The sequence below is a fragment of the Rattus rattus genome, chromosome 14, assembly GCF_011064425.1.
Source record: "Rattus rattus isolate New Zealand chromosome 14, Rrattus_CSIRO_v1, whole genome shotgun sequence".
In the NCBI taxonomy this organism is placed as follows: Eukaryota; Metazoa; Chordata; class Mammalia; order Rodentia; family Muridae; genus Rattus; species Rattus rattus.
The window spans coordinates 40,304,356-40,329,456 of record NC_046167.1 but is presented as its reverse complement, the minus strand read 5'-3'; the positions used below and the strand labels follow the sequence as shown (position 1 = coordinate 40,329,456).

Genomic DNA, 25,101 nt, shown 5'->3' with positions numbered 1-25,101 from the left:
CGCCTCTATTACTAATAACAAGGCCTCTACTTGGCCATGAAAGGAAACTTCTAAATGTCTTTTCTTTAATTTGTGCCACAAAATTGCCTTGCTATTGTACATGTGCTTCATCAGCACCAGACCCTGGGGTACAATGGGGGCCCTTCAGCAGGGGCACAGGCCTGGAGCAGACACTAACTATGGATCTGACCCAACCACCCTCAAGCTCCCTCATGCTCCAGCAGCCTTGGATTATGCAAGCACTCCCCAGGGCTTCGGATTCAAATGAGACACTCAAAAGATTTACACCAGCACTTGGAGAAGAATGTAGTCTGTTTCATTAATGTCGGAAGTAGCCATCAATCTCCTAAAATGCAAGCTTGCATTAAGGTGGCCTGCAAAGATGCAGCTAGGTTAGAAGAGGCAGCTCCCGCATGCCTGAGAACTTTGAACTCAGCGTTCGTCTCTCTCCCAGACCTAAGTCAGTTACTATTTAGGCATATGAGATAATTCCATCCAATCAGATCCTAGGAAAGAGGGCATAAGCTGACAGCCCTTTCAGGTTGAGGTGTCCCTGGATTGCATTTTTTGAACATGGTCCAGGGCTGATGCTGCTAGAATGTGTTCCCAACAATTTGTTCAGAAGAGGTTTGTAACCTTGGCTACTTCTCACCACCTTTGACTGTCTGTCAGCAGTTTCTGGTGTCAGAGATCCCTGGACTCAATCTGGGTTCTGCCTTTGAACAGCTGTGCAACCTTAGGCAAGTTTGCTCGTTTTGTTGGCTGGATTAGTGGTGATATAAACAAAGAAGCTATACAGACACTTTATCAGCTAACTCTCACCAGTGGCTCAGAGGCACCCTGGATGCAAAGGCCTCATCTAAAACAACAGAACACACGCATTCCTTTCATCTGAACATCTGCGCTTGAAGCTTGAGTACCTTACTATTTCTGTTTGCACTGACAGAAGAGGAGAAGATGAAGGGGACTCCAATCTGCTGATGATAAGAGAGGAGGAGAGAGTAGTAGAGTGGCCCCTAAACCTGTCCTGCCTGATTGCCATCTATGGTGAAAAAATAAAGCACATTTTGCAGATGAGACGTGGGGGATGGGGGCTGGTGCAGAGGGTTCCCAAATGAAACCAGGCAGACTCCAAAGGTCAGGTACCATCCTCCTGGGGAGCTGGTGCACAGATCAGTCAGGGCCACTGCAAGTAAGTGTGACTTCAGCTACAATCACTCCTGCTGCTGCATCAGCTGGGCAACATGTGCAACTTTCCCACTACACTGAGCTTTTCATTTTTCAGATGACTCTGGGTTTCGAATTACAGCATCAACATGGTCTTGTCATTTGACAATGGCACGTCTAACACCTAGAAAACTGGTGGTGGCACAATCAGCCATTTCTTTCCCTTTTCTCCCTAGCCCTACTGTGGTGATCTGGCTTTGTGTAGACCCTGTCTGGAATGCCTGTTAACCACCAGTGTGCTCCTGCTGACTGGAAACTGCAGAGCACACAGGATTAACACTGCCACAAAATGAAGACCCATATTACCTCTGTTTTCCTGTACTTCCTAAGGATACACCAGAATGGATCAACCATGTGCCTTCCACAGGAATCTTCGGGTTGATATTCCTTAACAATGGTAGAACAAGGTATACAGGGTCCAACAAAAGAAAACAATACACTAACAGATATTTACCTTCCCCTTTGCTGAAAGAAAGACAAGCCCTTGTCCACTGGCTGCACAACTGCTCTGAGGCTTGGCACTAACCAGGGCCTGACTCACTGAAGCCAGGAGCAAGGCAATGACAGGACATCTCACTTCCCAAGCACTCCCATTTGCTTCATCCCATTTTAATATCAATGATCTCACTACTTCGAGAAGGATGGACTTAGGTCTCAAGGCTCCATATGAGAATGAACCATAATAGAAGGTCTGAGGTATTCTGAACCTTTGTGGTACTGAGCTCTTGAGGCAGCTTAGAATGCAACACTCATCCTAGGAGTCATACCACCATACAGACTGGCAGACTAGAGTCAGGAATGTAGCTCATCTGGCAGAGTGCTTGCTTATCATGCAAAGAACCCTGGGTTCCATTCCTAGCACCACATAAACTAGACATGGTGCCCAGCACCCATAATCCCAGTACTCGGATGATGGAAGCAGGAGGAGTAGGAGTTCAAGATCACCCTCATCTACATATCAAATTTGAGGCCAACCAGGGCTAAGCGAGTCCCTGTGTAAAAAAATATAAAAGATCTACAGACTGTGTGCTTGTGCACAACTTAGAAAGTGCTGCCCAAGCATCAGAAATAGAACAAAAAGTAAAACCAAAGCCTCACAGAAGTTACTTCCTGCATCAAAACAAAACACATAGCATTTGCCAGAAATAAACCTAGAAAAACCAAGAACGATGCTTGAAACCTGGAAGAGATGAGACCACCGTGGCCACCTGGAAGTAAAGCAGAGAAAAAGTGAGGAGCAGGTGTAAGCTGAGCATGGGGCAAAAGACAGGGTGACATGGCTGTACTGGGTCACCCAGAGGAGTGGAGAGGAGGGGCCGGTAGCTGGCAGCATTTTCAGTCTCGGGTGGAATCCATGCCTCCTTGGTAAGTGCTGCCAAAGGACAGGGTTGACTCGGCCACGCACATACTGATATGTATGCAGTTCTGGAGGGACAAACAAGAGAAGAGCAGCAGGAGTACAGAAGCCACTGGCTATGAGAGCCACGTGACTCACAGAGAAGCACAGGGAAGGGTGGAACCTTTCCTGGACCCATGTTCCCGGCTCGCAGAAATATCTGTACCAAAGATGAGAGAACTACATACAAAGGCATCTAAGTAGCTCGAGGCTTACTGGATATGGGTGTCAGTGAAATTCCATTCACTCCCCGCAACACAGGCAGATTTTGCATGGGAGAAGCTTTGTTGTACTGGGAGTCTCGAAGACAAGATTACCAAGTCAAGGGTTAAAAGTTTTGCTAACGCTTTTGTCTCTTTTAAGAATTCCCATCATCCAAAGCTGGTGCTCAGTTCTACTGTGGATCAAATGTGGCAGGAACAAAACCACTCCCAGGGTCACTATCCAAAGAGCAGGAGTCAGACCTTCATACCAGATAATAAGCACAAAGCTAGCTCAGTTTTCAAATAAGGCCAGAGAGAAATTAAACAATTTAAAAGAATAAATATTGTAAAGATGTGGGGTACCACAAGTTCAAAGCCAGCTTGCTTTGAGGCAATTAACTCATCACAATAAATAACAGTAAATCAATCAACACTAATTGCATTTTGGTGCAAGAGCTTAGAAGACTCTTTAGTGTTAGCTGGTTATTGATTTTATTTTCTTGTTGTTATTATTATTAATATTGTAATCACTTGTGATGTCAAAAATGCAATATTTCCAGAAAATACACTGCATACTCATAGATGGATAGGACATTAATTTAAACCTACCCAGTTTCCATACTTTCCAGAGATGTTTAAAACTCTAAGGTACAACAGAACTGAACAGGAAAGGGCTTTTGCACAGGCTTCACCCAGTACACATGTCCTTTCTTCCCCCCACACACATCTCCACACTCATAGGAAACAGAGAAGAGTGCAGTATCAGAGACCTTACTGCCCTTCAAGCTCAGATACTGCCACAGAAACCCCACATATAGTCCTCACCTGCTGCCCCTGTATTCTGTGGTTTCCACTGAACGTGTTAAGTGTTCCAGCTACTAACTCAGTCAGCATCCTGTGCCGCATACTCCTAACTCATGTCCCTTCATCGGATTCTGAGCCTTACAATCCATAAAATGGAGATATAATACTTGCCTTGAAGGGTTTTCAGGGCAAATTAAAGTGTGCATATAAAACAATTTCTACAGCAACACCAGACAACTGAGTGAGATCACTCATGGGTACTAGTAATTTGAACTGCTTGCAAATTTTTGTCTTCTATTCTATTTACTCAAGATTATCTCTTCACTTCTACTCCCTTCCTTACAAGGGTTAGAAGGAAAACCAGGAGTAAATTATTTAAACAGGAATCTCCTTGGCTGATTTCATCCTGCACACTATCTTTGTCCAATGTTGCATATGTATTCTCATGTGTTCAGATGCCCCTTCTACATACATAGCTCACTATAGCTTGCTGTATTCACATCGCAAAGGCCTTTAGAATTGATTTCACTATGAAAATGCAGGCGCTTAAAAACTGCTTTTGTTAAAACTCTACAACTTGGACCTACGAGGTAAATGTTTGTAAATGCAGGATGAAAGTCCAGCATTTCTGCCATTGTTCCCGTCTGTCTCTTTCAGTTTGGATGATGACAGGTAAGCCACTATTATGAAATTATCTTCTTGAGTAACCTTAGATTCCTAGGCAAGAAAACCTTTCTAGGGCCAACACTTTGCCACATAAGAGGGTCTCTCCATAAGGATGAAGTCACACCACGGAGCAGAGCAGCCCTCTCTGGACAGGCACTCTGGTCTCTCAGGCAATCTCTGAGCACATTGAATAGCACATTCAGAACATCCAGACACAAGATACCACAGCTCGACCAGGATTGCTCAGCTATGCAAATCACGTACACCTCAATTTTCCCCACATGTAAACCTACAACACACTTCAGTACACCACTGATGGACTTGTGGACACTGAACCCTTTTATCTGTTCCTTCTCTGAGTGCTGCTTGAATTCCCTTTGACTTGTGGTTATCAATCAGTGGAGAATCTTTCTGTTGCAGGTTTCTAAAAATATGGGTTTTAAGCATTAGGGTACTATAATCTTAACTTGGCTGAAATAAGAATTAAAAACTATAATTGGAATGATGGTTGTGCTGGTCTTCTGAGTTCCCACAGACCTAGGACATAACTTTCTCCTAATACACCATACAACAGCTATTATTTTTCTTGCACTTTTGGCTCTGCAAAAGCCTATGAACCTGGCAAACAGGGGCCTGGGCTCAGCCCAGAAGCCTGTGTACCTGGCACACTGCCTGACAGAGAAGGGTCTGGTTCCCAGATCATCTCACGTACATTGCATCAAAAGACCCAGAAAAGACTGAATTCCTTCGTTGCCCTTACTTTGCCCCTGAAAGTTCTTACTGTTGAGCAGTGGTATGAGGTACTCCAAGGGGAACAGTTAGAAGTTTATCAGTGATAATGAGATTAGAGATTAAGGTCTTCTTGTCATCTTATCAGTTTTGTGACAATGCTGTGACTATGCAAATTTTCAACTGCAATAAAGCAATAAATTCCTTGGGCTTTGTGGCATTGATTGTCAAGTTTTCAACTGCATTCAAACACATCAAATATAAATTTGACAGTGTGTTGTCAAGGTGAAGGGTCAATTCCTAACCTCAGCTATATCTAAGGGCTTTCTGACCACAAAAAACGGAAGGGCCAATGGCCAAGAAGGTCACACAGTGTCAGAAACAGAGGAAGCTAAATAAAGATGGGTCAGCATTCAGCCACCCTGAACAGTTTCCAAAAGGTACATATTTCAAAACTGCTGACTTTAGAATGAATTTTTCTTTGCAGACTTGCACAACTCACAGACCATTTTTTAAAAAAACACTTATTCTCTAGAGGCCAGGAGATTCTTGGTGACCTTGAAACTCTATGGAGGATAGAGCTAAACTGAGCCCTCGTGACATGTCTCAGTGTGATGAAAAGCACTGGTGGACAGCGTCGACGGGGAGAGAATGCTGGGGAAGTACAGAGCCTGGTCTTTGCCAGGAAGCAGAACTGGAAAGCACGGACAATAGGTGCAGTGGGAAGGGGTGGGGCTGATGAGGAGCACACGCCTAGATGTTCACAAGCATTGTAAATGGACCATGCACCTGGTGAACGGTTCTCTCTGCCCAGGGCATGTATATGTGTTAGAGCCACCATTGAGGAAACTGTCAAACCAGTAGGACATGTGACTATGACTCTAAGAACAGTTGGAGCCTGTCTCAGATACTAAGAATGTTGAGTAATGGGACCATGATGGACAGAGTATGCACAGTCAAGGCAAGTTTACTGCAACCAGGAAGAAGGCAGAGAAAGAACAGATATAAACATCTGAGAATTGTGTGGCAAGTCCTTGTCACTTAGTTTCTTGCTAATGTTGGTCTGTACATTAGCTGTTCTCTTCCTAAGCAACAGGTAACAGGACTTGCCCAAGATCACCCAGTACATGACTGAGCTGGATTCCAAGGCAGTATGGAAGCACATGAGCACAGGCCTTGCTCTAAGACACAGGGCTTTCTTCCAGTTGCACACTGGTGCATCTCCCTCAGGTGCTTGTGAAAGGACACGAATCAGGGTCTTCCCTGTCCTAGTGTGAGTAACTCTTTGTAGATAAAACTGTAACAAAAATGCTGCCTGAGTACTCAGTGGGTAACCTTCAATCTGTCACATCTGTCTGCAGCTGGCTATTTCCTCAATCACTCTCCTCTCTCCTGACATCAGGTGAGAGTTCCTCTGGGTCTGGCATGGATAGGACAGGGCCAACATGAACATGCAATGGGTAGTCACTCTAGGAAGGCATCAGGGAAGACCTGTGAAGGTGACAGCTTCATGGTTAGAGATCCATGGTAATGCCCAGGAGTGTTGCGGTTCAGAAGCTTAACCTTACAGGAAGCAAAGTCCTGACTGTGTTCCCAGAATATCTGCAGACAGAGGAACTGCTCTGGACCCAGCTGGACTACATACTAGAATCACTGCTCTCTGAGTTGGAGGGCCCTAAGAAATGAATGCAAGTTTACAGACTCACTGGGAGGCCCAGAAGACTCATCATAAAACCAATTATTGAAAAAGAGGACAGAGCAATGTCAGACAAGATAAGATACACATGCAGCAAAGTCAAGAGAAACCAGGAGCAAACATGTAAGAATTTTCTTCCAATATGGTCACAGGGAACATAGTCATACTCCTTGAAACAAATATACTGATGCCAATCAGAGATTTTTCAGACTCAGCACCCGCACATTTTGGGATGGGTACTGCTGACATGGGCATGTTCTTCCTAACATGTACCCAAGCTCCAGGAAGGAAGACACTTCTCCAAGATAAGTCATCTCTCTCTTGTACAGGGAAGTCAGAGCAAGTTCTTACCAGCCAGGTTGTCAGGAACTCATGAAGTCAAGTTATCATACACCAACCATTAAGCCAGCTCTCATGAGAGCAGCTGGGATTGCTTCATTGTCTCTTCTGCCCAATACTCCACATCGAAATCACTTACGATTCTGATATCAAACAACATGTACCACAGACTTTATTATTTATTGAAACATAATATTTGATCTATTAAATATTCTGATATATGTAGAGAGAAGCAAGGCAATGTAACCTCAAAATGGGGGTGAGATTGATATATAGATTCCATATGTTGATGCTGCCAGAATGAAATGTGAAAATAAGTATGTGTGAAAGGCTCTGGGAAGACAGAGAGAACTTACTGAGACAGATGGAAAAACTGGGCAAAAAATAAAGCCAGTTGAACCAAATGAAAATGCTAGGAAGTTGTAACCATTAAAACCCTTGATTTGATCATCTTCCGAATGGCACGTACAACCTAATGAGCTTGAAGAAAGGCCAAGAAAAATAACTGAAACACAAAGAGATAGAAGTAGACAGAGAGAGAGAAAGGAGGTGAGAGATCTGACGAGTAATGGGATCTAAGGCACTCACATTACTGCCCTAAGAAAGGGACATGCAAGAAATTAATGAAGTGAATAGTACAGGAGACGATGGCTGAGGACGGTCCAGCTGATGAAAGACACCACCTACAGACCCAAGGATTCACCACCTGCAAGTCTGGTACACACAAAGGGTACCCTGATTCCCGGTGTTCATAAGACAGAAACAAAATAGGGCAGAAAAAACATGAGTCAGCCTGAAGAAAGAGACCCATTACAGACTGGTTCAAACCAGTGACAGAGAGCAAAGGAAAAGTATCTTGTCATGATGTCCCCCCAGAGATTCAATCTGTGGCTCAGCCTGTACACAGATCAGCATGTAGATCAGTATATAAATCAGGCTAGCCTTCACCTGACGGAGCTTACTCCTCCTGCCTCTGCCTTCAGAATACTGTGTACAAATGAAGGCATCAGCAAAGATAAACAGAAAACCCAACTCAGTCAGGAACATGAGCATCATCAGTATGCTCAAGGACATTCTCCAGGCCAGAAAATAGAGTCTCTGACCAAAGCCCAGACCTGCAAGAGAAAGCTGTTAAAGATATAGGTAAAATTTACATTACAACTCTTAATACATTTCAAGTTAATTTTCTAAATTTAACACTTTAAGAATTTTATTTTCAAAGGCATATTTGAAATTTCATTAAATGTTGCCGGTTATTTAAAACAAAGGCAGCACTGTGTTGAAGAGTTAACAACTTGAATATAATGTAAATGATAATAAAGTGTAAGCTTGTCAATGTAGAAATATAGAGTTTTGTAGATTTTAGTATTTATATTCATGAAAGAGTATATTATTTGAAACCGTAGAGTTTTTAAAAAATAACATCTACAGCAACTACTTAAACACAGACTCACACACACACATGAGAGAGAGAGAGAGAGAGAGAGAGAGAGAGAGAGAGAGAGAGAGAGAGAGAGAGAGAGAGAAGGTGTAAAAGCAATATTCTCTTCTAAGGTCATCAAAACCAAAATGTCTAAGAAACTGTCAAATTAAAACAGTGCTGTAAAATATAAGATATTTAGTAAAATGTTGTTTCCTCCTCAGATCCTAAAGCAAGAAAGGGACATCAGATAAAAATGAAAGGATGTGAGACGCAGACTCAGTTAATAATGTGTCAGTGTTAACTGTCAGTAGGAACACACGGCCATACCCATGTTGGCTGTTAACAACGGAAACTGCAGTGGCTTCAGAGCCTTGAAAGCTTTGGCGTCACCACCACATGGAACGTGTTTCAGTCAAGGAGAATGACTGGCTCTGGCTCACTGAGAACACCCCCTAGGGCTAGAAATTCACTCTCCACACATTTCCAAGATCCAATAATGATTACAATGCTCACTATAGAGAAGCCAAATAGGTATGGAGATGGCAATAGGCCTTGGAGAAAGAGAGTGAAAGTTGATGCCCTTCCCAGCCATCCTCATGAATGTGGCCGGTCAACAGCTATGCAGAGTCATTGTCCAGTTTCTTCACAGCAGTCCTCCTAAAAGCAGCTTTTGAAATAATCAGATTATTGTTGGAAGTTTCCAAAGAGGCAAGCAGTGGCTCAAATTAGCAAAGGAGCACCACAGAGGTCTACTCATGGGCAAGCAGTGGCCCAGCGGTATGGCCCTAATCTACTTGCTGATGAACAATACACACCACAGTGAGGAGAGCATCACTGCCTAGAAGTGAATAGAGGAAAACATCTATGAGAATATTAGAGCAGGTGCTTTACAGACTCAGTGCAACCCAAACAATAAGAATATGGACACAGTCAAGCTGGCTTACATCCCTTGCTTTGGTACTTTTGGGAACTTGGAGCCATTTTCAAGAGATACAGGAGAGAAAGATGGAGCCAGCATCCTTTGATCACCCACCAGGTACCATGTACCGGACCCACTGCTCATAAAGTTACATTGCTTTTAATATCTCCACACCAGGAGACAGATAGCGCATCGACATTTTACAGGTAGTAAGATTTACACAAAGGAGTGAAATGACACAATGTACAGGTGGCACAGTGAGGAACTAACTACACCGTTAAATCCTGCAGTATCTAAGGTACCTCGCTGCTCTGGAGTTTTCAATTGCCATTGCTCATACAAGATGCCACCAGAGACTACGAGCGTGCTCAAACTCTGCTAATAATCTGCTTCGACTTTAGTTTCTAAGATACCTTTTTTTCTTACAATGTATGTTTTTTATTTATATATCAAGGAGGTGACCCATTCAGTTCACACAGTTTAAAAATCAAGCATTGGTTGGGGGTAATGGCTCAGTGGGCAAAGAAAGTGTGAGGCCCAGAGCACATATCCTCAGGACTCATGCAGAAGCTAAGTGGGCATGGTCGACCTGTAGTCTAAGTATACAGGAGACAGAGACAAGGGATTCCTGGGGCAAGACGGGATGCCAAAATGGCACGCTACAGGTGCACTGTATACGTGAGCATACATACAAATGTGAACCTTTACACATGTGCCCCCCACACACAAACATGCATGTGTGTACACTCCCCACACATCACTATAACCCTGTCCTCCCATACAGTCAGTTCATATTCCTACTCTCCTCAATAGATGATGTGTCTGTTTCTATTGCATTTATTTTTTACAGAGCCTTGAAAGTAAACATAAGAAATATGGTTTTATCATTTTTAATCTTCCTTTTGCAGTTTCTTAACAGATTAAATATCTCTCTGTAAAAGTGAGCAGAGAGAGATTTTTAGCCTCTTTTAAAGCTACAAATCATTCTGTTGCATTTTGCTGAGTTCTAACTTAACCATTACCCTATACATGCATATATTACCTATTTCTGATAAATGACCCTACGCGGTTATTTCATATATCTGCAAGAATCTATGCAGTAGATGAGCTCTTACAAGTGACCATTTTACATCTTCTAGGACACACCTGCAGTTGGGGCAGTTTCTGCTGCACTCATCTCCTTGGGGAACATGGCCATTTTTACTCCCAACAACAGTATCTGAACAGAGCGATTCCCTCATGGCCTTCAGTGGAATGTGTACTTGAACTCTGAGATTTACTGATACAAGTGAAAAATGATCATAGCATAGTTTTGCTGATTTTTAATCAATGAAGTTGAACATTTTTTATCATGTACCCAAGTTATTCCCTTTTTTTGTGACCAATTCTTGTTACATACTTGTTTATAAGAAAACTCTTCATAAAAATAAAAGATAAATTAAAAACCTCATATGAAAATAATTCTAGCTGCTCAGCCTTTCTCTTGAATTTTAGAGTAATCTCAGAATACCATTCTGAGGCCTTGATATCTCAAAGTTTGTTAAGAGAAAGCTCAGTTTCCTTGAATGAAAGAGATAATCATGCTAGGAAATAATCCAAGGAAAGAGAATGGCTCAACTCAGCAAGGAGGGAAGATCTAAGCCACCACTTATATGTGAGGCTGTGATATTATATGATATATGATTATATGATATAATATCCCTGGGATATTCTTCTAGCCATCTCCTTTCCTGATCCCCTCACTTCTCTCTTCCCCTCCTCCTCTCTCCCCTGCCTTCCTCCAGCAGCAGCACCATCCACATACCACATCTCTCATGATAGGAAAAAGTACAGTAGGGCTACATTTTCAGAGCTAGCATTTAGACAACACAAAGGATGTAGGACTCAACAGAATTAAGAACATAACTCTCAAACTTAGGATGGATAAAATGTGATGCCTATAAAATAAAGCATTGTCTTTAGATGAAAAGCAAGACTTCATTTAAAAATAGTTTGTTTGAACTACGATACAACTCACCTGCAGATGCATGCTCACTGGCCTAACAGGGGCATAAATGTCATGGAACTAAGCAAACATTCCTGGTTGTATTTAATACAGGCATTGTACATTTAGACATGACGACCAGCCTATTGTTTAAACCCTCCAGCTCGGGGGCTGCCCATCACAACTAGATGCGTTCTCCAGCTCTCCTCTAAGGTTAAGCATATTGACTATTGTGGGGAGTACCAGAAGCCCTGAGAGAATATGAAGAAGTGGGTACATCCTGAAGGAAGCTGTATCATTGACATGAGCACAACCATGACAAGGATCCCAGTGCCTCAGACCCAAAGCCTTCCTGGAGTTAGGCAAAGCCTTTCCCTGGTTCATGTGTGGATGTAGACAGTCTGTACAGGTAATATGGACTGTTACTTCTTCTTCCTTGATATTTATAGTCTGCGACTTCTCTGATTCAGAGACCCACCTACATAGATGAGCTGACCCTGCCTCCTCATTCACTTCACCTACATATAATAAAGCCACCTCCATGATTCGAATTCATAAAACAAACCCACTGAGTTTCCGGGCTGCTGGTGTGTCACCATAAAACTCCAGCTTTTCTATATGTGTGCCTGTTGTTCTTAAATCCCCGTTTCCCCAGTTAGGTCAGTCCCTAAGCCGTGCAAGGTCAAGACAGACTCTGCCCTTGAGAATGCATTGTGATTGCAGGCAATATCTGTGATTTCTCAGTGGTGTGATGAGCTTGGCTCTCAACTTTATCACCCATTAGATTTTAGGAGACACGAAAACGCTTCCTGCATGAAGATGTCCACTGCGCAGTTATTTATAACAGCCCAAACTGGAAGCAACCAAAGGACTCAACTGAGGGGCAAGATTAAATAAAGCGTAGAACTCAATACTTCTGCAGCAATGACAAGGAGCTTGTAAGTCTATTTCATGAAGTGTGAAAATAACTAGAAACACTCAAGGGAATGCAATGCTTCTAACTGCATAAAGGGCCCTCCACCCTCCTTCAGCTGTGAGGGTCCTCTACCCTCCTTCAGCTCTGATGCCAAAGAAGGGCATTTTTAGCAAACCACCAAGACTCAGCTATGCCACAGAACCCAACAAAGCTTTATCAGTGGTAAAGCTGGTGCAGTGATTTCCATCAAAAAAAAAAAAAAAATCTCATTTACTGCTGGACTGCAAACTCATCTTTTAAAAATGCTTCAAAAGCACTCTAGATTCTATGGAGAAAGAAATTTATAAGCATTTTCAAGTCCTGTTTAATGAATACTAAATAAATACATAAATAGAAATGTGCCATTTAAAAAAAAAAAACAATCTAGGAATCTGCCTTACTTCAGTGTTTCCTGTCACAAGTCATATACTATAAATTATTAAGTCTACCTCAGGAAAAGCAAATTGTTTTCATTTTGCAAACTAACTGCAGAAGTTCAGTAGCATCTCCTGAGGAGCCCTGCCCACTCAGAGGGGTAGTCAAAAGAGAAGCCTGAGCGCTTTGCAGCATTAGCTAGCAGGCGAGATGGCTTTTCTGGCCTCCGTAGAACAGCTCCTCCACAGACAGACTGGAAAGGAAAACTGTGGGGGAATATGATGGCAGAACAGTGGCCCTCTCAAGACGCCCATGTCCTAATCCATGAAACTGTTTAAAAGGAACGAAGACTACAGGAAGTAGACGGTGCTATTAGCTCAGAGTTAAGAGGCTTTCTAAAATGGATGAGACCTGGGTCACCCCCTGTCACTGAAGAAAACCCAGTAATAACTAAAGGACAGAACCTAAGGTTCAGACAGCTGGCCAAAGCATAAAAAGACTTTACTTGGGTTATAGGAGTGTCATCACAGGGGCCTTTAAACATTTTATTATTTGAGACAGGGTTTCCTGAATCCCAAGCTGGTCTTGAACTTTCTACATAGTCAAAGTTGACCTTGAATTCTGAGCCTCTTGTGTCCAATTCCTGAGTGCTGAGATTACAAACATGCTGTCATTTTGTATTTACTTGGTGGAAACTGAAATGGAGTACATGATAGGCAAGCACGATACCACCTGAGCCACACCCAGTAAGCATTAGTTTGTTTCTCTGTTTCTCTCCTCTCTCTCTCTCTCTCTCTCTCTCTCTCTCTCTCCTCTCTCTCTCTCTCTCTGTCTCTCTCCTCCCCCCTCCCCGTGTGTGTGTGTGTGTGTGTGTGTGTGTGTGTGTGTGTGTGTACAGGTACATGTGGTATGTGCACACATGTTTATACATCCATGTGCATGTCAGCCTGGGGGCACATGGAGGCCACAGGCCAATGTGAGGGTGGTGATCCTCTGTAATCCGTGTTCACCTTATGTTCTGAGAGTTTCTTCAGTGAAGCCAGATCTCACTGACTCCACTAGGGTAAGTATCATGATCAGATCTGCTTGTCTCCATCTCCCCAGCGCCAGGATTACAGACATGCACCACTGTAGCCAGCTTTACATGTGAGTGCTGGGGAGTAAACAAAGAACCTCATGCTTGTTCAACAAAGCGCTCCACCAACAGCCATCTCTCTGACATCACCCCACCACCATCAGCAACCCAAAATGGATCTTTAAAAGTCAGACAGGAAATTCAGAGCAGAAGTTATGAGGGGACATGCCATGTTACTGGCCTTGAAACAGAGAAAGTGGCTACAAGCCATGGATTGCAGGTGATTCTAGTGGTGAGGAAAGGCAAGGGCATGGGCTTGAGAGCTGGCCTTGTCAACATTCACAGTTGGGAGCAAGAGCAGCATGCTAGACTGTTGAGTTACAGAACTATAAAGTATGTATGTTCTTTCAACACAACATCCATTTTACCAAGAGGAAACCAACATGAGGTGAGAGAGGGGAGAATACAGAGGAGTGATTACTACTGTCTGGATGGGAGAATACAGAGGGGTGATTACCACTGTCTGGATGGGAGAATACAGAGGGGTGATTACTACTGTCTGGATGACGGTGGCTGGTGTGGACCAACCTCATGCAGCTCTATGAGCTAACTGAGAAATTCCCTTAGACAAACGGACATGGAAAAGCTACAGGATGACAGACCAAGGCTGGCTGTGGTGTTCCACAACCTGGGAGAGTTTCATTTTAAGCTATGGTACTACTTGATAAAGAGGTTCCTGAACCCACTGGGAGTCTGAGGGAGACCAGCCATAGCCCAGGGATCAGCTAAATGCAGCAACAACAGGTTCTGAACTGGATGCCAAAGACATGACATGTATTACTGCCTGTGTGGATGCTTAACAGAATAAATCCCCCATTCCTCTCCTGAGCCACAGTCAAAAACCTTAGAAACTGAGAATTAGTTCAGGGCCAAAGGCTGCTTCGCCTGTTCTGGTCAGGATCAATGTAAACCAAAAATGACTGCAAAGGCCACTGAGACAGCAGCAGCTAGAATTATTCTCAGTGGACCTGGCTTCTCATCTACAAACACAGAAGGCTGCTTTGGTCCTCTGATCTCTAGCACAGTAAATGCACTTTGTTTGTGTCCCATAAGACATGATCTAATTATATACAAAAATAGGGATAAAACTGAAGATATAACAGACTCAGTTACTTGGTACTCGGTGACGTGTAGGTTCCGCCTTAGCAACTCATGCTCACTGTGGACAGATCAGCTCCCTCAAAACTGTCTGCCGCACTGTAGCTTTCCCAGCCCTCCCTTCTGCCCAGTCACTAAGACACAGCACGAAGAGCACTGAACATTGGTTGGATGCAGTCTAAGTTCTCGCTCCTTTGCTTTCTGGATGCTAAAAGTGTGTGCCCACACTCAGAGTGCTTTGAGCCCTTCAATCCATGAGGAAAAGCCCTAAGGCACCTCACAAGCTGTCCTGAACACAGGATGAGCTTGCTGCTGGGAAAGGTCCTTCTCACCTCACAAGTGACAGACAAGGTCAACATGACAACACCAGCTGAAATGAGAGTCTGTGGCAGAAAAGACTAGCACTAATCAGCTCACTTCTGAGGCTCAGGTTTCTCATCTGATAAGCAAGGGTGGCAGCATTTACCATGGGGAGCTCTAAGGTAACAGGTATGAGCCTCCTTACACAGAGTCAGCGCCTGAGGTGTTCAGTGAGAGAGAGCCTGATCCGGTGACCAACATCCCTTCCACATTAGACAGTTCTATGGGATTCTATAGTAGGCATTTTAGAGCAAAATGGTTGCAAACCTTAAAAATTCAATTTCCCGAGTACATATCAGCAAACGTAACAATGTCAAGGGTCAAGCTGACTTAAGTGATATGCAGAGTTTTTATTGAGAGACATAGTGGGCCATCTTTCTTCCTCTCCACAATTCCATGAGAGACTGGCTAAGTAGATATTACCAAACACATGGAAGAAACAGTACTTACAAGCATTAGGAAAACCCAGAGGGACTCCACCCTCCAATCTCTGTACATAACAGGCCAGTGATTCTCAACTTGTAGATTATGACTCCTTGAAGGAGGGGTGTCAAACAACCCTTTTACAAGGATCACAAATCAGTTTTTCATTACAATTCACAATAGTAGCGAAATTACTGCTACGAAGTAGCCATAAAGTAAGTTGATGGTTGGGAATCACAACAGCATAAGGAACTATATTTGAGGGAAACATCATTAGGAAGGTTGAGAACCACTGTGCTGGGTGGGCACTACAGTGGGTATACCAGAATGTTCTCCCACTCAGACAGAAGCCTGCTGGTGAGATTTATTACACCTGTTTTACCACACAATTTACCTGCAGTAATCCAAGCTCTGAAGGCACAGATACACCTCCCTAAGTCTGTACTTTGCCCCCACCACCACCACAGCCCTCGCAACTCACTCAAGCTTTGAGTGGGAAGTGCATGCCTTCTTTTCTGTCTGCATCCTCTTGAACACTCTTCCTTGACTTGGTTTCCAAAACACAGAGAAACTCTATGATTATGGAAAGAGGGAGCACAAAGTAAACTCCACATATGACAGCTAAAGGGCTGAAAAACAAAGTCAACACAAGTGTTGTGCGTCCACCTGTGTCCTCCCCACTTCTGCCTTGCACACCTCTTACCTTGAAGGAGGCATGCTGCTCCATGTGTCGCAGCAGCTGTGGTTTCTGGGCAGCTGTGTAGTCACACACCGTGCACTTGAATTGCTTCCCTGGAACGAAGCGGAGGACAAAGTGATCATTGCCAGGCTTGTAGCTCCTGCATGTAAAGGGGCCATGTACACACAGGTGTCCCTTGCCAATGGGAGAGCAGATTCTCAGAGCGGGTCAAGAAGGCAGTACACAGATGCAAGGCAGCATGATCAGTTGTCAGCAAGGAGGTCCAGAAAGGAGCTCACCCATTGAAGGAGGAGAGTAGCCAGCTTTGTCTAAGAAGGTTCTGAGCAGTAACGTTACAGCAGACTCCTAAAGGGAGAAAAGTGTATGCCCAGCCACCTAGAAAGGACACTGAAAACAGAGGAGTGTTTATGACAGACAGAGAGAAAGAGGGAGAGAGGGAGGAGACAGAAGGAAAGAAGAGAGGGAGGGAAGGGAGAGACAGAGAGAGAGGGGGAGCGAGACCAAGAGAGGGAGAGGGAGGGCAGGAAGGAGTGAGGGAGGGAGGGAGGGGAAGAGAGAGAGAGGGAGAGAGAGCACAAGAGCAGCAGAATAGGCCACACCATGGTCAGAATCATGAAACAGCCACATGTTCCTCCTGGAACAGGAAGTACGCAGTCTACAGGAAGTCAAAAGCTGATCTGGAGAAGAGGGAAGCAAAACATTGAGGATCTGGGGCATCTCAATGAAGATAAGGTCCTGAGCACCAGAGGAATCTGTAGAAAGACTTTCCATGTGGAAAAAGAACACTGTGCAAAGTTCTCATGCTGGTGGGAGAGCCAATAGCATACCTTCAGAAGTGCCAAAGACAATGTCAGAGAAAATCACTGTTTTAGCAATATTCAATAATCAGGGGACTGGGTGAACATGTTAACACAACACAAAGAATGGATATGTGGAACACAGCACCCTGTTCCTTATGAGAGTAACTCAAATCTCCATTTGCAACCATACAAATATGTAATCAAACAAGTATGACCTACTCTCTGCAGCAAAAAATAGCCCTAATGGTGCCAGCATTACATGAACACAACTACTGCTTCAGCAGTATGGATCCCAAAAATTCTTGCTCTAATGTGGAACCCTACACATCTCCATCAGACCAGACTAGTAAGACTGCTCCATAGTTCCATTCCCTATACTCCCCTCTTCTGAACCCCTGAAGTCAAAGCAAACTGAGCAAAGTCACAACTGGTCTTGACACCTGTTCCTACCAAAGTAACCACTAGTCAAGCCAATGGTAGATGTCATTCCTGGTGTTTGTCAATGACTCTACTACCTGAGTCTCTACTGACAATCTATGACTAGAAAGCCTTATTCTTTGGTACTACATCATCAGCACCTAAGTGTGTCTCTCTGACTAGCCAATAAGTATTTTGGTTCTCTATAGGCTGATGCCCCACAGTGTTCTAGCCCATACTGTTTTCATTCTGCACCCACTGCACATGAGTGATTCCTACACTTGATGCCCATATCTACACCTTCTACTCAGATCTCTTCCCTCAACCCAACATTTGAGACATTACCCATTGCCTTAGTCACTGCTCTATTGAGGTGAAGAGACACCAAGACCAAGGTAACTCATAAAACAAAGAATTTAACTGGGGTCTTGCTTACAATTTCAGAGGATTAGTTCATTATTATTAAGCTGGGGAGCATGAGGGTACACAGGTAGACAAGGAGCTAAGAATTCTACATCTAGATTAGCAGGCAGCAGGAAGAAAGCAACATGGACCTGGCCTGGACTTATGAAACCTGAAAGCCTACCCTTAGCGACTCATTTCAACTAGGCCACAGCTCCTAATCTACTTCAAGTAATGCCATTCCCTGATGACTAACCATTCAAATATGTGGATGCTTGTTTAAACCAGGACATCCACTCCCTGGCAACCACAGGCTTGTAGCCATATCATAATGGAAAAATGCATTCAGTCCAATTTCAAAAGTCCCTATAGTCTTTCACAGTCTCAAGACTTCTTCAAAGTCCAAAGTCTCTTCCGTGACTCATGGCAATCTCTTAAATGCAACCTTCTATAAAATTAAAATCAAAAAGCAGATCACATACTTCCAATATATAATGGCACAGGATATACATTACCATTCCAAAAGGGAGTAAAGAAAGCACCATGAGAAAATACTGGATCAAAGCAAGAATAAAAACCAGCAGGGCAATCTCCAAATTCTGCATCCCCACATCTGATGTCAAAGCACTCTTCAGATCTTCAACTGCTTTCACATTGCTGACTGCAACATACTTCTTTGTCAGGCACTGGTTCCACTCCCTCTTAGCAGCTGTCTTTGGCAAGCACCCCATGATTCTGACCTCTCCAACATCTTGGGGTCTCCAACACAATCCAGACTTCACCTTCACAACTTCATGAAATGGCCTCTCTCAGTCTCCATGCAGGGACACCCCTGACATCTATTTGACCTCAGACACTTTCCTTAGTAATGGAGGGAGCTTCCACAAGCCCTCTCTTCTATTCTTCAGTCTAAAACCAGAACCACCTAGCCAATGCTACTACTGAGGCTGGAACTTGGTTCCATCTCTCAAATATATTTTCATCCGCTTTCTGATATTGATGGTTTTCTTCACTGCTTAAACTTTTCTTTAATTCCTTTCTACATGTTGAAAACTTGGCTGGGTAGGTCTTGCCCTAAGGTCACCACCCTCTCCATTTCATTTAGCATCAGGCTTCTCTTCCAACCACACCCTATGCAACAGTATGCTTCCCACCCTACACACACTAACTACCTGCTCACAAGATGGGCTGTCATCAACTGCCATGCATTCTTCCTCTCAGCAACCCAGTGTCTAGGTTCAGACATATATGACCATATTACATGTATTTTATTAAGTTGAAATAGGTAAGAAACAAACAGAAAGCTTTTACATCTTACACACATAACAGTCTTCATAGAAGCAGCAAAAACAACAACCAAAAGACAGATGGTTCAAAAATATTAATACTAGAGTTATATACCTCTCATCTTAAGGGTATGAACTCCAAACTCTAGATTTTACTAGTCTCTCTCTCTCTCTCTCTCTCTCTCTCTCTCTCTCTCTCTCTCTCTCTCTCTTTCTGTGTGTGTGTGTGTGTGTGTGTGTGTGTGTGTGTGTGTGTGTGATATACAGCCTGACAAAAAACTTTGATAATATTAGCAGGTGCTATTGCCAAGGGATTGGAGGCAACGAATACTCATAAGTAGTTATGAACAACAAGGACAGTGATCATAGCAGAAATAACAGCAGTAGTGGTACTCATATCTTTGTGGTAACAAGGAGCTCTCTATTTAGAGTTTGGTACCCTAAGCATAAGGAAATCCTGTCTGATACTGAAAACACAGTCAACCATCCACAGATGAGGTTATGTATCTTACAGGAGAGCTACTACTGACATTTTATTAAACCAGCATGAATCTTAACTGCACTTAAAATATTTATTAGTATACTGACAGATATAATATAGCTCTCATGACTTGTCAAAGAAGCTTTTCTTTGTAACAGAGATGATTAGCGGAAATCACAACAGGTCAAAATTAATAAAACCAAAAAAGACAAAAAACTAAACAACAACAACGACAATGACAACAACAACAACAAACCCACAAGTAATTGTGGATGTCTAACCCAAACTGACTGTATAGCAGATTCCTTGCACTTACGGATAGGGGAAGGAACATTGATGGAAATCCGGTGGAAAGACTGAAAAAGCAGAGGACCAGAAAACTGCTGTGAGAATGTATCTCATAAAAATGACAGAGAAGTTTTATCCATGATACCTCAACAATGTGGCTGCCTAAACAAGGCCTGAATAATTACAATACCAATAGACATGCTAACATTGAAAAGGAAACTCTTATGGGACTCCACCCGCAGACAAAGAACTACAGGCAACTGAGGACAGCTGAGAGAAGGAGAGTTAGCCTTTCCTAGGGATAAGCCCCCTAATCAGTTTTCCAATATCAAGTGGCTGTCCCCGAAATTATATACATGCAAGTAACTAAACAAACTGAGCAAGTGGCATTTATATATGAGGCATGTGTATGAGGGGTGTAATAATAACAACAACAAAATGGGGCCATGATTTCAGGAGGAAGTGGGGTTTGGGGCACAACATGGAAAGGACTAAAAGGAACAAAAGTGAGAAAAATTATATAATTGTATTTTAATTTAAAAGATAAAAAAAATTAAAGGAAACTTTGAAAGAAAGAAATGAAATGACCTAGTATTCAAGGCTCTGCATCACATAAGGAAAGTGGGTGCCTCCAAAAGGCCATCCCCACCCTGGACAATCCAGCCAGGCAATAGTGTCCCAACCAACAGGCCTGAAAACATAGTTACATGATCTTTATTGCCTAAATAAAACAAGGGAATGCAGATTTCCGACTAGTTATAAAGAAGCAATTTTCAGGTTGTGACGTGGATCCCAGCAAGATACACCTGGGAATTATGAATAACATGGAAGGCAAGCTAGTGCTTCCTGGGTTAAGATGACCTCACAACACTGACAATGAACATCACACAGCTGTATGTGGATACAAACCACACAGTACCCAAGAAGGAAAACAACAACAAAGCAAAAGAGGTTAATTTTCAAAACTGCCCATCTTTGCCTCTCGTTCTCCTTACTGAACTCCTAGGCATCTTTTAGCTGCCCTAGAGCTGGGTGTGTATCTTCCCCCTGGGCACAGAGACCAGGGAGGCAGGAAGTATCATCAGTTTCTGGATGGCAAATCAGAGCTAAGTAGTTTTCTAGGTCCTAAACTGGGGCAAGAGAGCCCAGACTCAGACCCAGATACATTCTACCTTCAAGCACAGAGAGTCATTTCATCCAGTGAGGGCTGACATAACTGCCACCAGTCATGGTGCTCAGAACCTCTCACATATAAAGGTGGCCTTCACAGAGTGGCTGTCCATTTGAAAGACACCCAAGAAAACAGTCGCAGAAAAAGTAACTGGTTCACCCTATGTGGTCCTGGATAATCAGGGGCCACAGTAGACAACATGAAACACAAACTCCTCTCTACTGTAAGGATGACTAAAGCACAGGACTATGAGCCCTAAAAATAAGCCCTTGAGAGACGAGACGGGGTACATGCAGGGGACCAGAGGGAGCCTTGTTTCCACAGGGGGCCCCCAGGCTACTTGGTGGTGACCCTCCTTTCCTCTTGCTATTCGTTTCCCTGGCATTCTCTAAGGGAATCCAAGCTTAACCTCTAAGGAAGGCTGTCTACACAGACTACGGATAGAGGAGAAAAAGTGTAACGATTGTGTAAAGTACAAGCAGTGTGGAATCAATGCGTTTATGAAAGACTGTTGGCTCCAGCCTCCCACAAGCTCTCGGCCTCTCCACCCCCAACACAGGCTCAAAGCCTGCAATGGCTGCATGGGCCTTCCATCACATGACTCCATCTCTCCTCTCTTCACTCGACACACCCAGAGCCTGTTCTTCCCTGTTTTGGGGATGCTTCTCAGGTCATCCACGTTCTGTTGGCTCAGTGGCCTACACTCAAGTGTCATCTCTCCTGGGTCACTCCACAGCCATCCAATATAGAATAACAGTCCCCATACTCCGCCTTACTGATTCAGTTTGAGTACTAGGAAGCTCATGTTTGTATAGAAACTGATCATTTTTTACTTATATTTTTACTTTCAAACCCATTTCCTCAGTACTTGAGAAGGTTCAAGATTCCCATTGTAACACAGCATGTCTTTATTGATTTTTGCCATGTGTGCCATCTATCTCACTCACTGGACTTTCAGCCTCCTGACAGTGGAAGTTTATACTTTCTGCTTGCTGTCACCAGGGATGTCAAAGAGAAGATTTTCTTCATGAGGCTAGAGCAGTTAACCAATGCACCTCTGCTGAGCTGTGAGCTCCTTTGTAGATGTGGGCACGCTGGAGTCAGAACTATAAGCCTTTCATTCTACAGCCTAGGTGCTGAGAACTGAGGGCCTACGGAAGATGAGACCAGTGATGAATGCTTACAGCAGCATTCACTGGGGCTGCATAGACACCCTGTACAAGTAACTTTTATTTGCCAGATGTTATTGTTGTCTGGATGCTTCTTTCTTCTGTCTGGTATTCTAGACCTAATCCTGGAAGATTCTCACCTCCGGACAATCGTATCAAGGCCTAGAATATTTTCAGCCTCTGAGACTGCTGAATAAGCTCACCCCTTCCAGTACTTTCTGATCTTTGACTGGCTGGTTCAACTCTATTGTTCTGGCTCAAACTCTAGTCTAAGCTGACTGATTCAGTCTGCCCCCCACCCCGCCCTCCTCAGACTCTCCTTAACTCTCTTTGGTCTCAAACTAACTAGCAATCTCTTCTAATCTTCTGGCTCCTTCTCATTCTGTCTTCACCTGTGTCTAACTTGTTCTTTCTCTGCTACGTGTCTCTGTACAACTGTCCCAGTAAAACGCTCTCGCTCTCCCCCCCAACCCCATTGCCCTTCAAGTAGCTTCCCTATCCTCTTTCTTCTTGTGAGAGTTGGGCACATCCTATTCTGTCAAATTCATCAATTTGTTTGCCACTCAATTAGACATCACTTTCAAACATGGGTGCTTCCTTCTACAAATAATTTTACCTTCATTGTTAGGTAATTAAGTGCACATCTGTATTCAGTCAGAGGGATTAAAGGTGTGTTCCAAGGGCTAAATGACACCAAAACCAGAAACAGTTGTTTTCAGTAAATAACACAATCTTGGGATTTAAGGTATGATCAAACATCCTGCAACACACTCCCTTTCCCTCTCCCCAGTCAAGTTGAAGGTATGACAGGAGTTGGGACACAGCCTATGTATTATCTCCAGTTCTAGCCACAAGGGACTAAACCACTAGAAAACAGGTGGCCTGAGCTGATCCAGAAATTGAACTATCTAGAAATGAATCAAATATTATGTCACAATTAGTGGCTTAAAAATGTAGCAGTGTGCATGGGGGTAGACGGTGGCTAAGGGAGACAATGTGAGATAGACAGACAGAGAGAGAAGAGAGAGTCTCAAAAAGAAGAGGGCAAGGTAGCTAGTGCAGAGTGCAGATGGCAACCTGAGACCTGTGTTCAGTACTTATCAACTCTCATGAAACAGTCGCTATATGCCAGAGCCATGCCTGACTACAGGAGACAAAAGTGAGCAAGCCCATGGAGCTGGTCCCTCTGGAGCTCATCAACTTTTATTTGCCAGATGTAACTGTTATCTGGAGGCTTCCTACTTCTGTCTGTTAACCTAGGCCTAGACCTGCAAGAATGCAAATAAAGTATTATAAAAATGTGGACGAAGAATGATTATTGACACAGAGTGCGGAGTATGCAGGTCATGAGAGGCAGCATGGTCCTAGGGCTGATTTATAGGGAAGGCCCCAGTGAAGATGTGACATCAAGCTGAAATAGATGGTAAAAGAGAGTGGCTAAGTAGACAGAGCCAGCTTTGGGAAAAGAAATAGCCACTGTCTCTGTAGAGGCTAAGGACTTTCACAATAAACCACTGTCTGTTTTGGCTCCTCAAAAAGGTTCTTTCCACAGGTCAAGACCTCCAGTACAGGTAGCTCCTAAACCAGCAAGTAATGGATGAATACACACCTCCTCAAGAGAAAAGAAAATCAGTTTCAGGCCACCAACAGAATTCCTTACAAAAGCAAGCACACAAAACCCTAGAACATGATACATAAGCCTCATGAAACGTAGGTCATTTAATCTGTACAGTACTTGGTCAACTTTATGAGTTGTCAGATAAATACCAATTATAACCCAGAAGACTCGATAGCGATTGCTAATCATTTTTTCATAACACATAGTACTAAAAACTGAACACATTAAGATAAAAAAGATATTATACTTTCAAGTCTCTGGTAAAAGTACTTAAATAGTAAAACACTGGTTAATGCACAGGAACAAAAGTATGGTGGTAGAAAGTATCCGAAGGAGGACTCCTATTAAGGGAAGGTACGCATGTAAAAGACAACCCCCTGACACAGACTATAGCCACTGAAGGGTAGAAAAGTAATAGACTGTCTAAAACTAAGGAGATGTTTCAGCAAGCCATGGGTCACCACGTTAATATAACTGCAAAGCCAGTTTATCTATTGCTCCACATGCATCAAGAGTGATTACAGTATCAAAGTGTTATCATAGCTATATAATCATATCCATATAAACTTTACCTAGGATCAAACACATATATCAACTAGGAGTCACTCACTCCCTGATGACAGAACCATGCAAACCTATATGAAGGTGAAAGTTTCCCTGTAATTTAAAGCCATATGTGCTCTGGCGTAAAAAATCCCAGGTCATCAGCATCATCCCCAGTAGGTCAGGATGGCCTCTCTCACACACAACGTACAGAGGCAGGTCTGACACTGAGGAACAAAAATGGTGCCAACAGCTCCTGATGTGGAAGATTAAGAAGACTTCTTGTCTTTCTGAACCCCAGACTGGCTATTTCGTGATTTAGTACTTTTTCAGGCTAAGTGTCTTGAATTCCTTACTCCCAAGAGACAGGGGCCCAATTTATGTTTAATCTCAGCTATTGTGCTCTGAACCAAGATTTCACTGCTATAAACAGTCAGAAGTTTTCTGATCCAGGTCTTTCCTAGATGATATGTGAAAGAAAGTGGAGACAGCCC

The 25,101-nt window shown here is 43.3% G+C and overlaps 1 protein-coding gene across 5 annotated transcripts in view; it reads right to left on the bottom strand.

The window, feature by feature from the left end:
• The window catches only part of Zfat (zinc finger and AT-hook domain containing), a 178,537-nt gene that overhangs the window by 46,636 nt on the left and 106,800 nt on the right, over positions 1 to 25,101 (bottom strand). For 4 of the 5 annotated variants that reach the window (XM_032884972.1, XM_032884973.1, XM_032884974.1 and 1 more), the window contains one exon: positions 16,436 to 16,524. In XM_032884972.1, the coding sequence (XP_032740863.1) occupies positions 16,436 to 16,524 (89 nt within the window). Of the gene's footprint in view, positions 1 to 16,213; positions 16,362 to 16,435; positions 16,525 to 25,101 lie in introns of all 5 variants that reach the window. The other variant, XM_032884977.1, reaches the window with a different exon arrangement.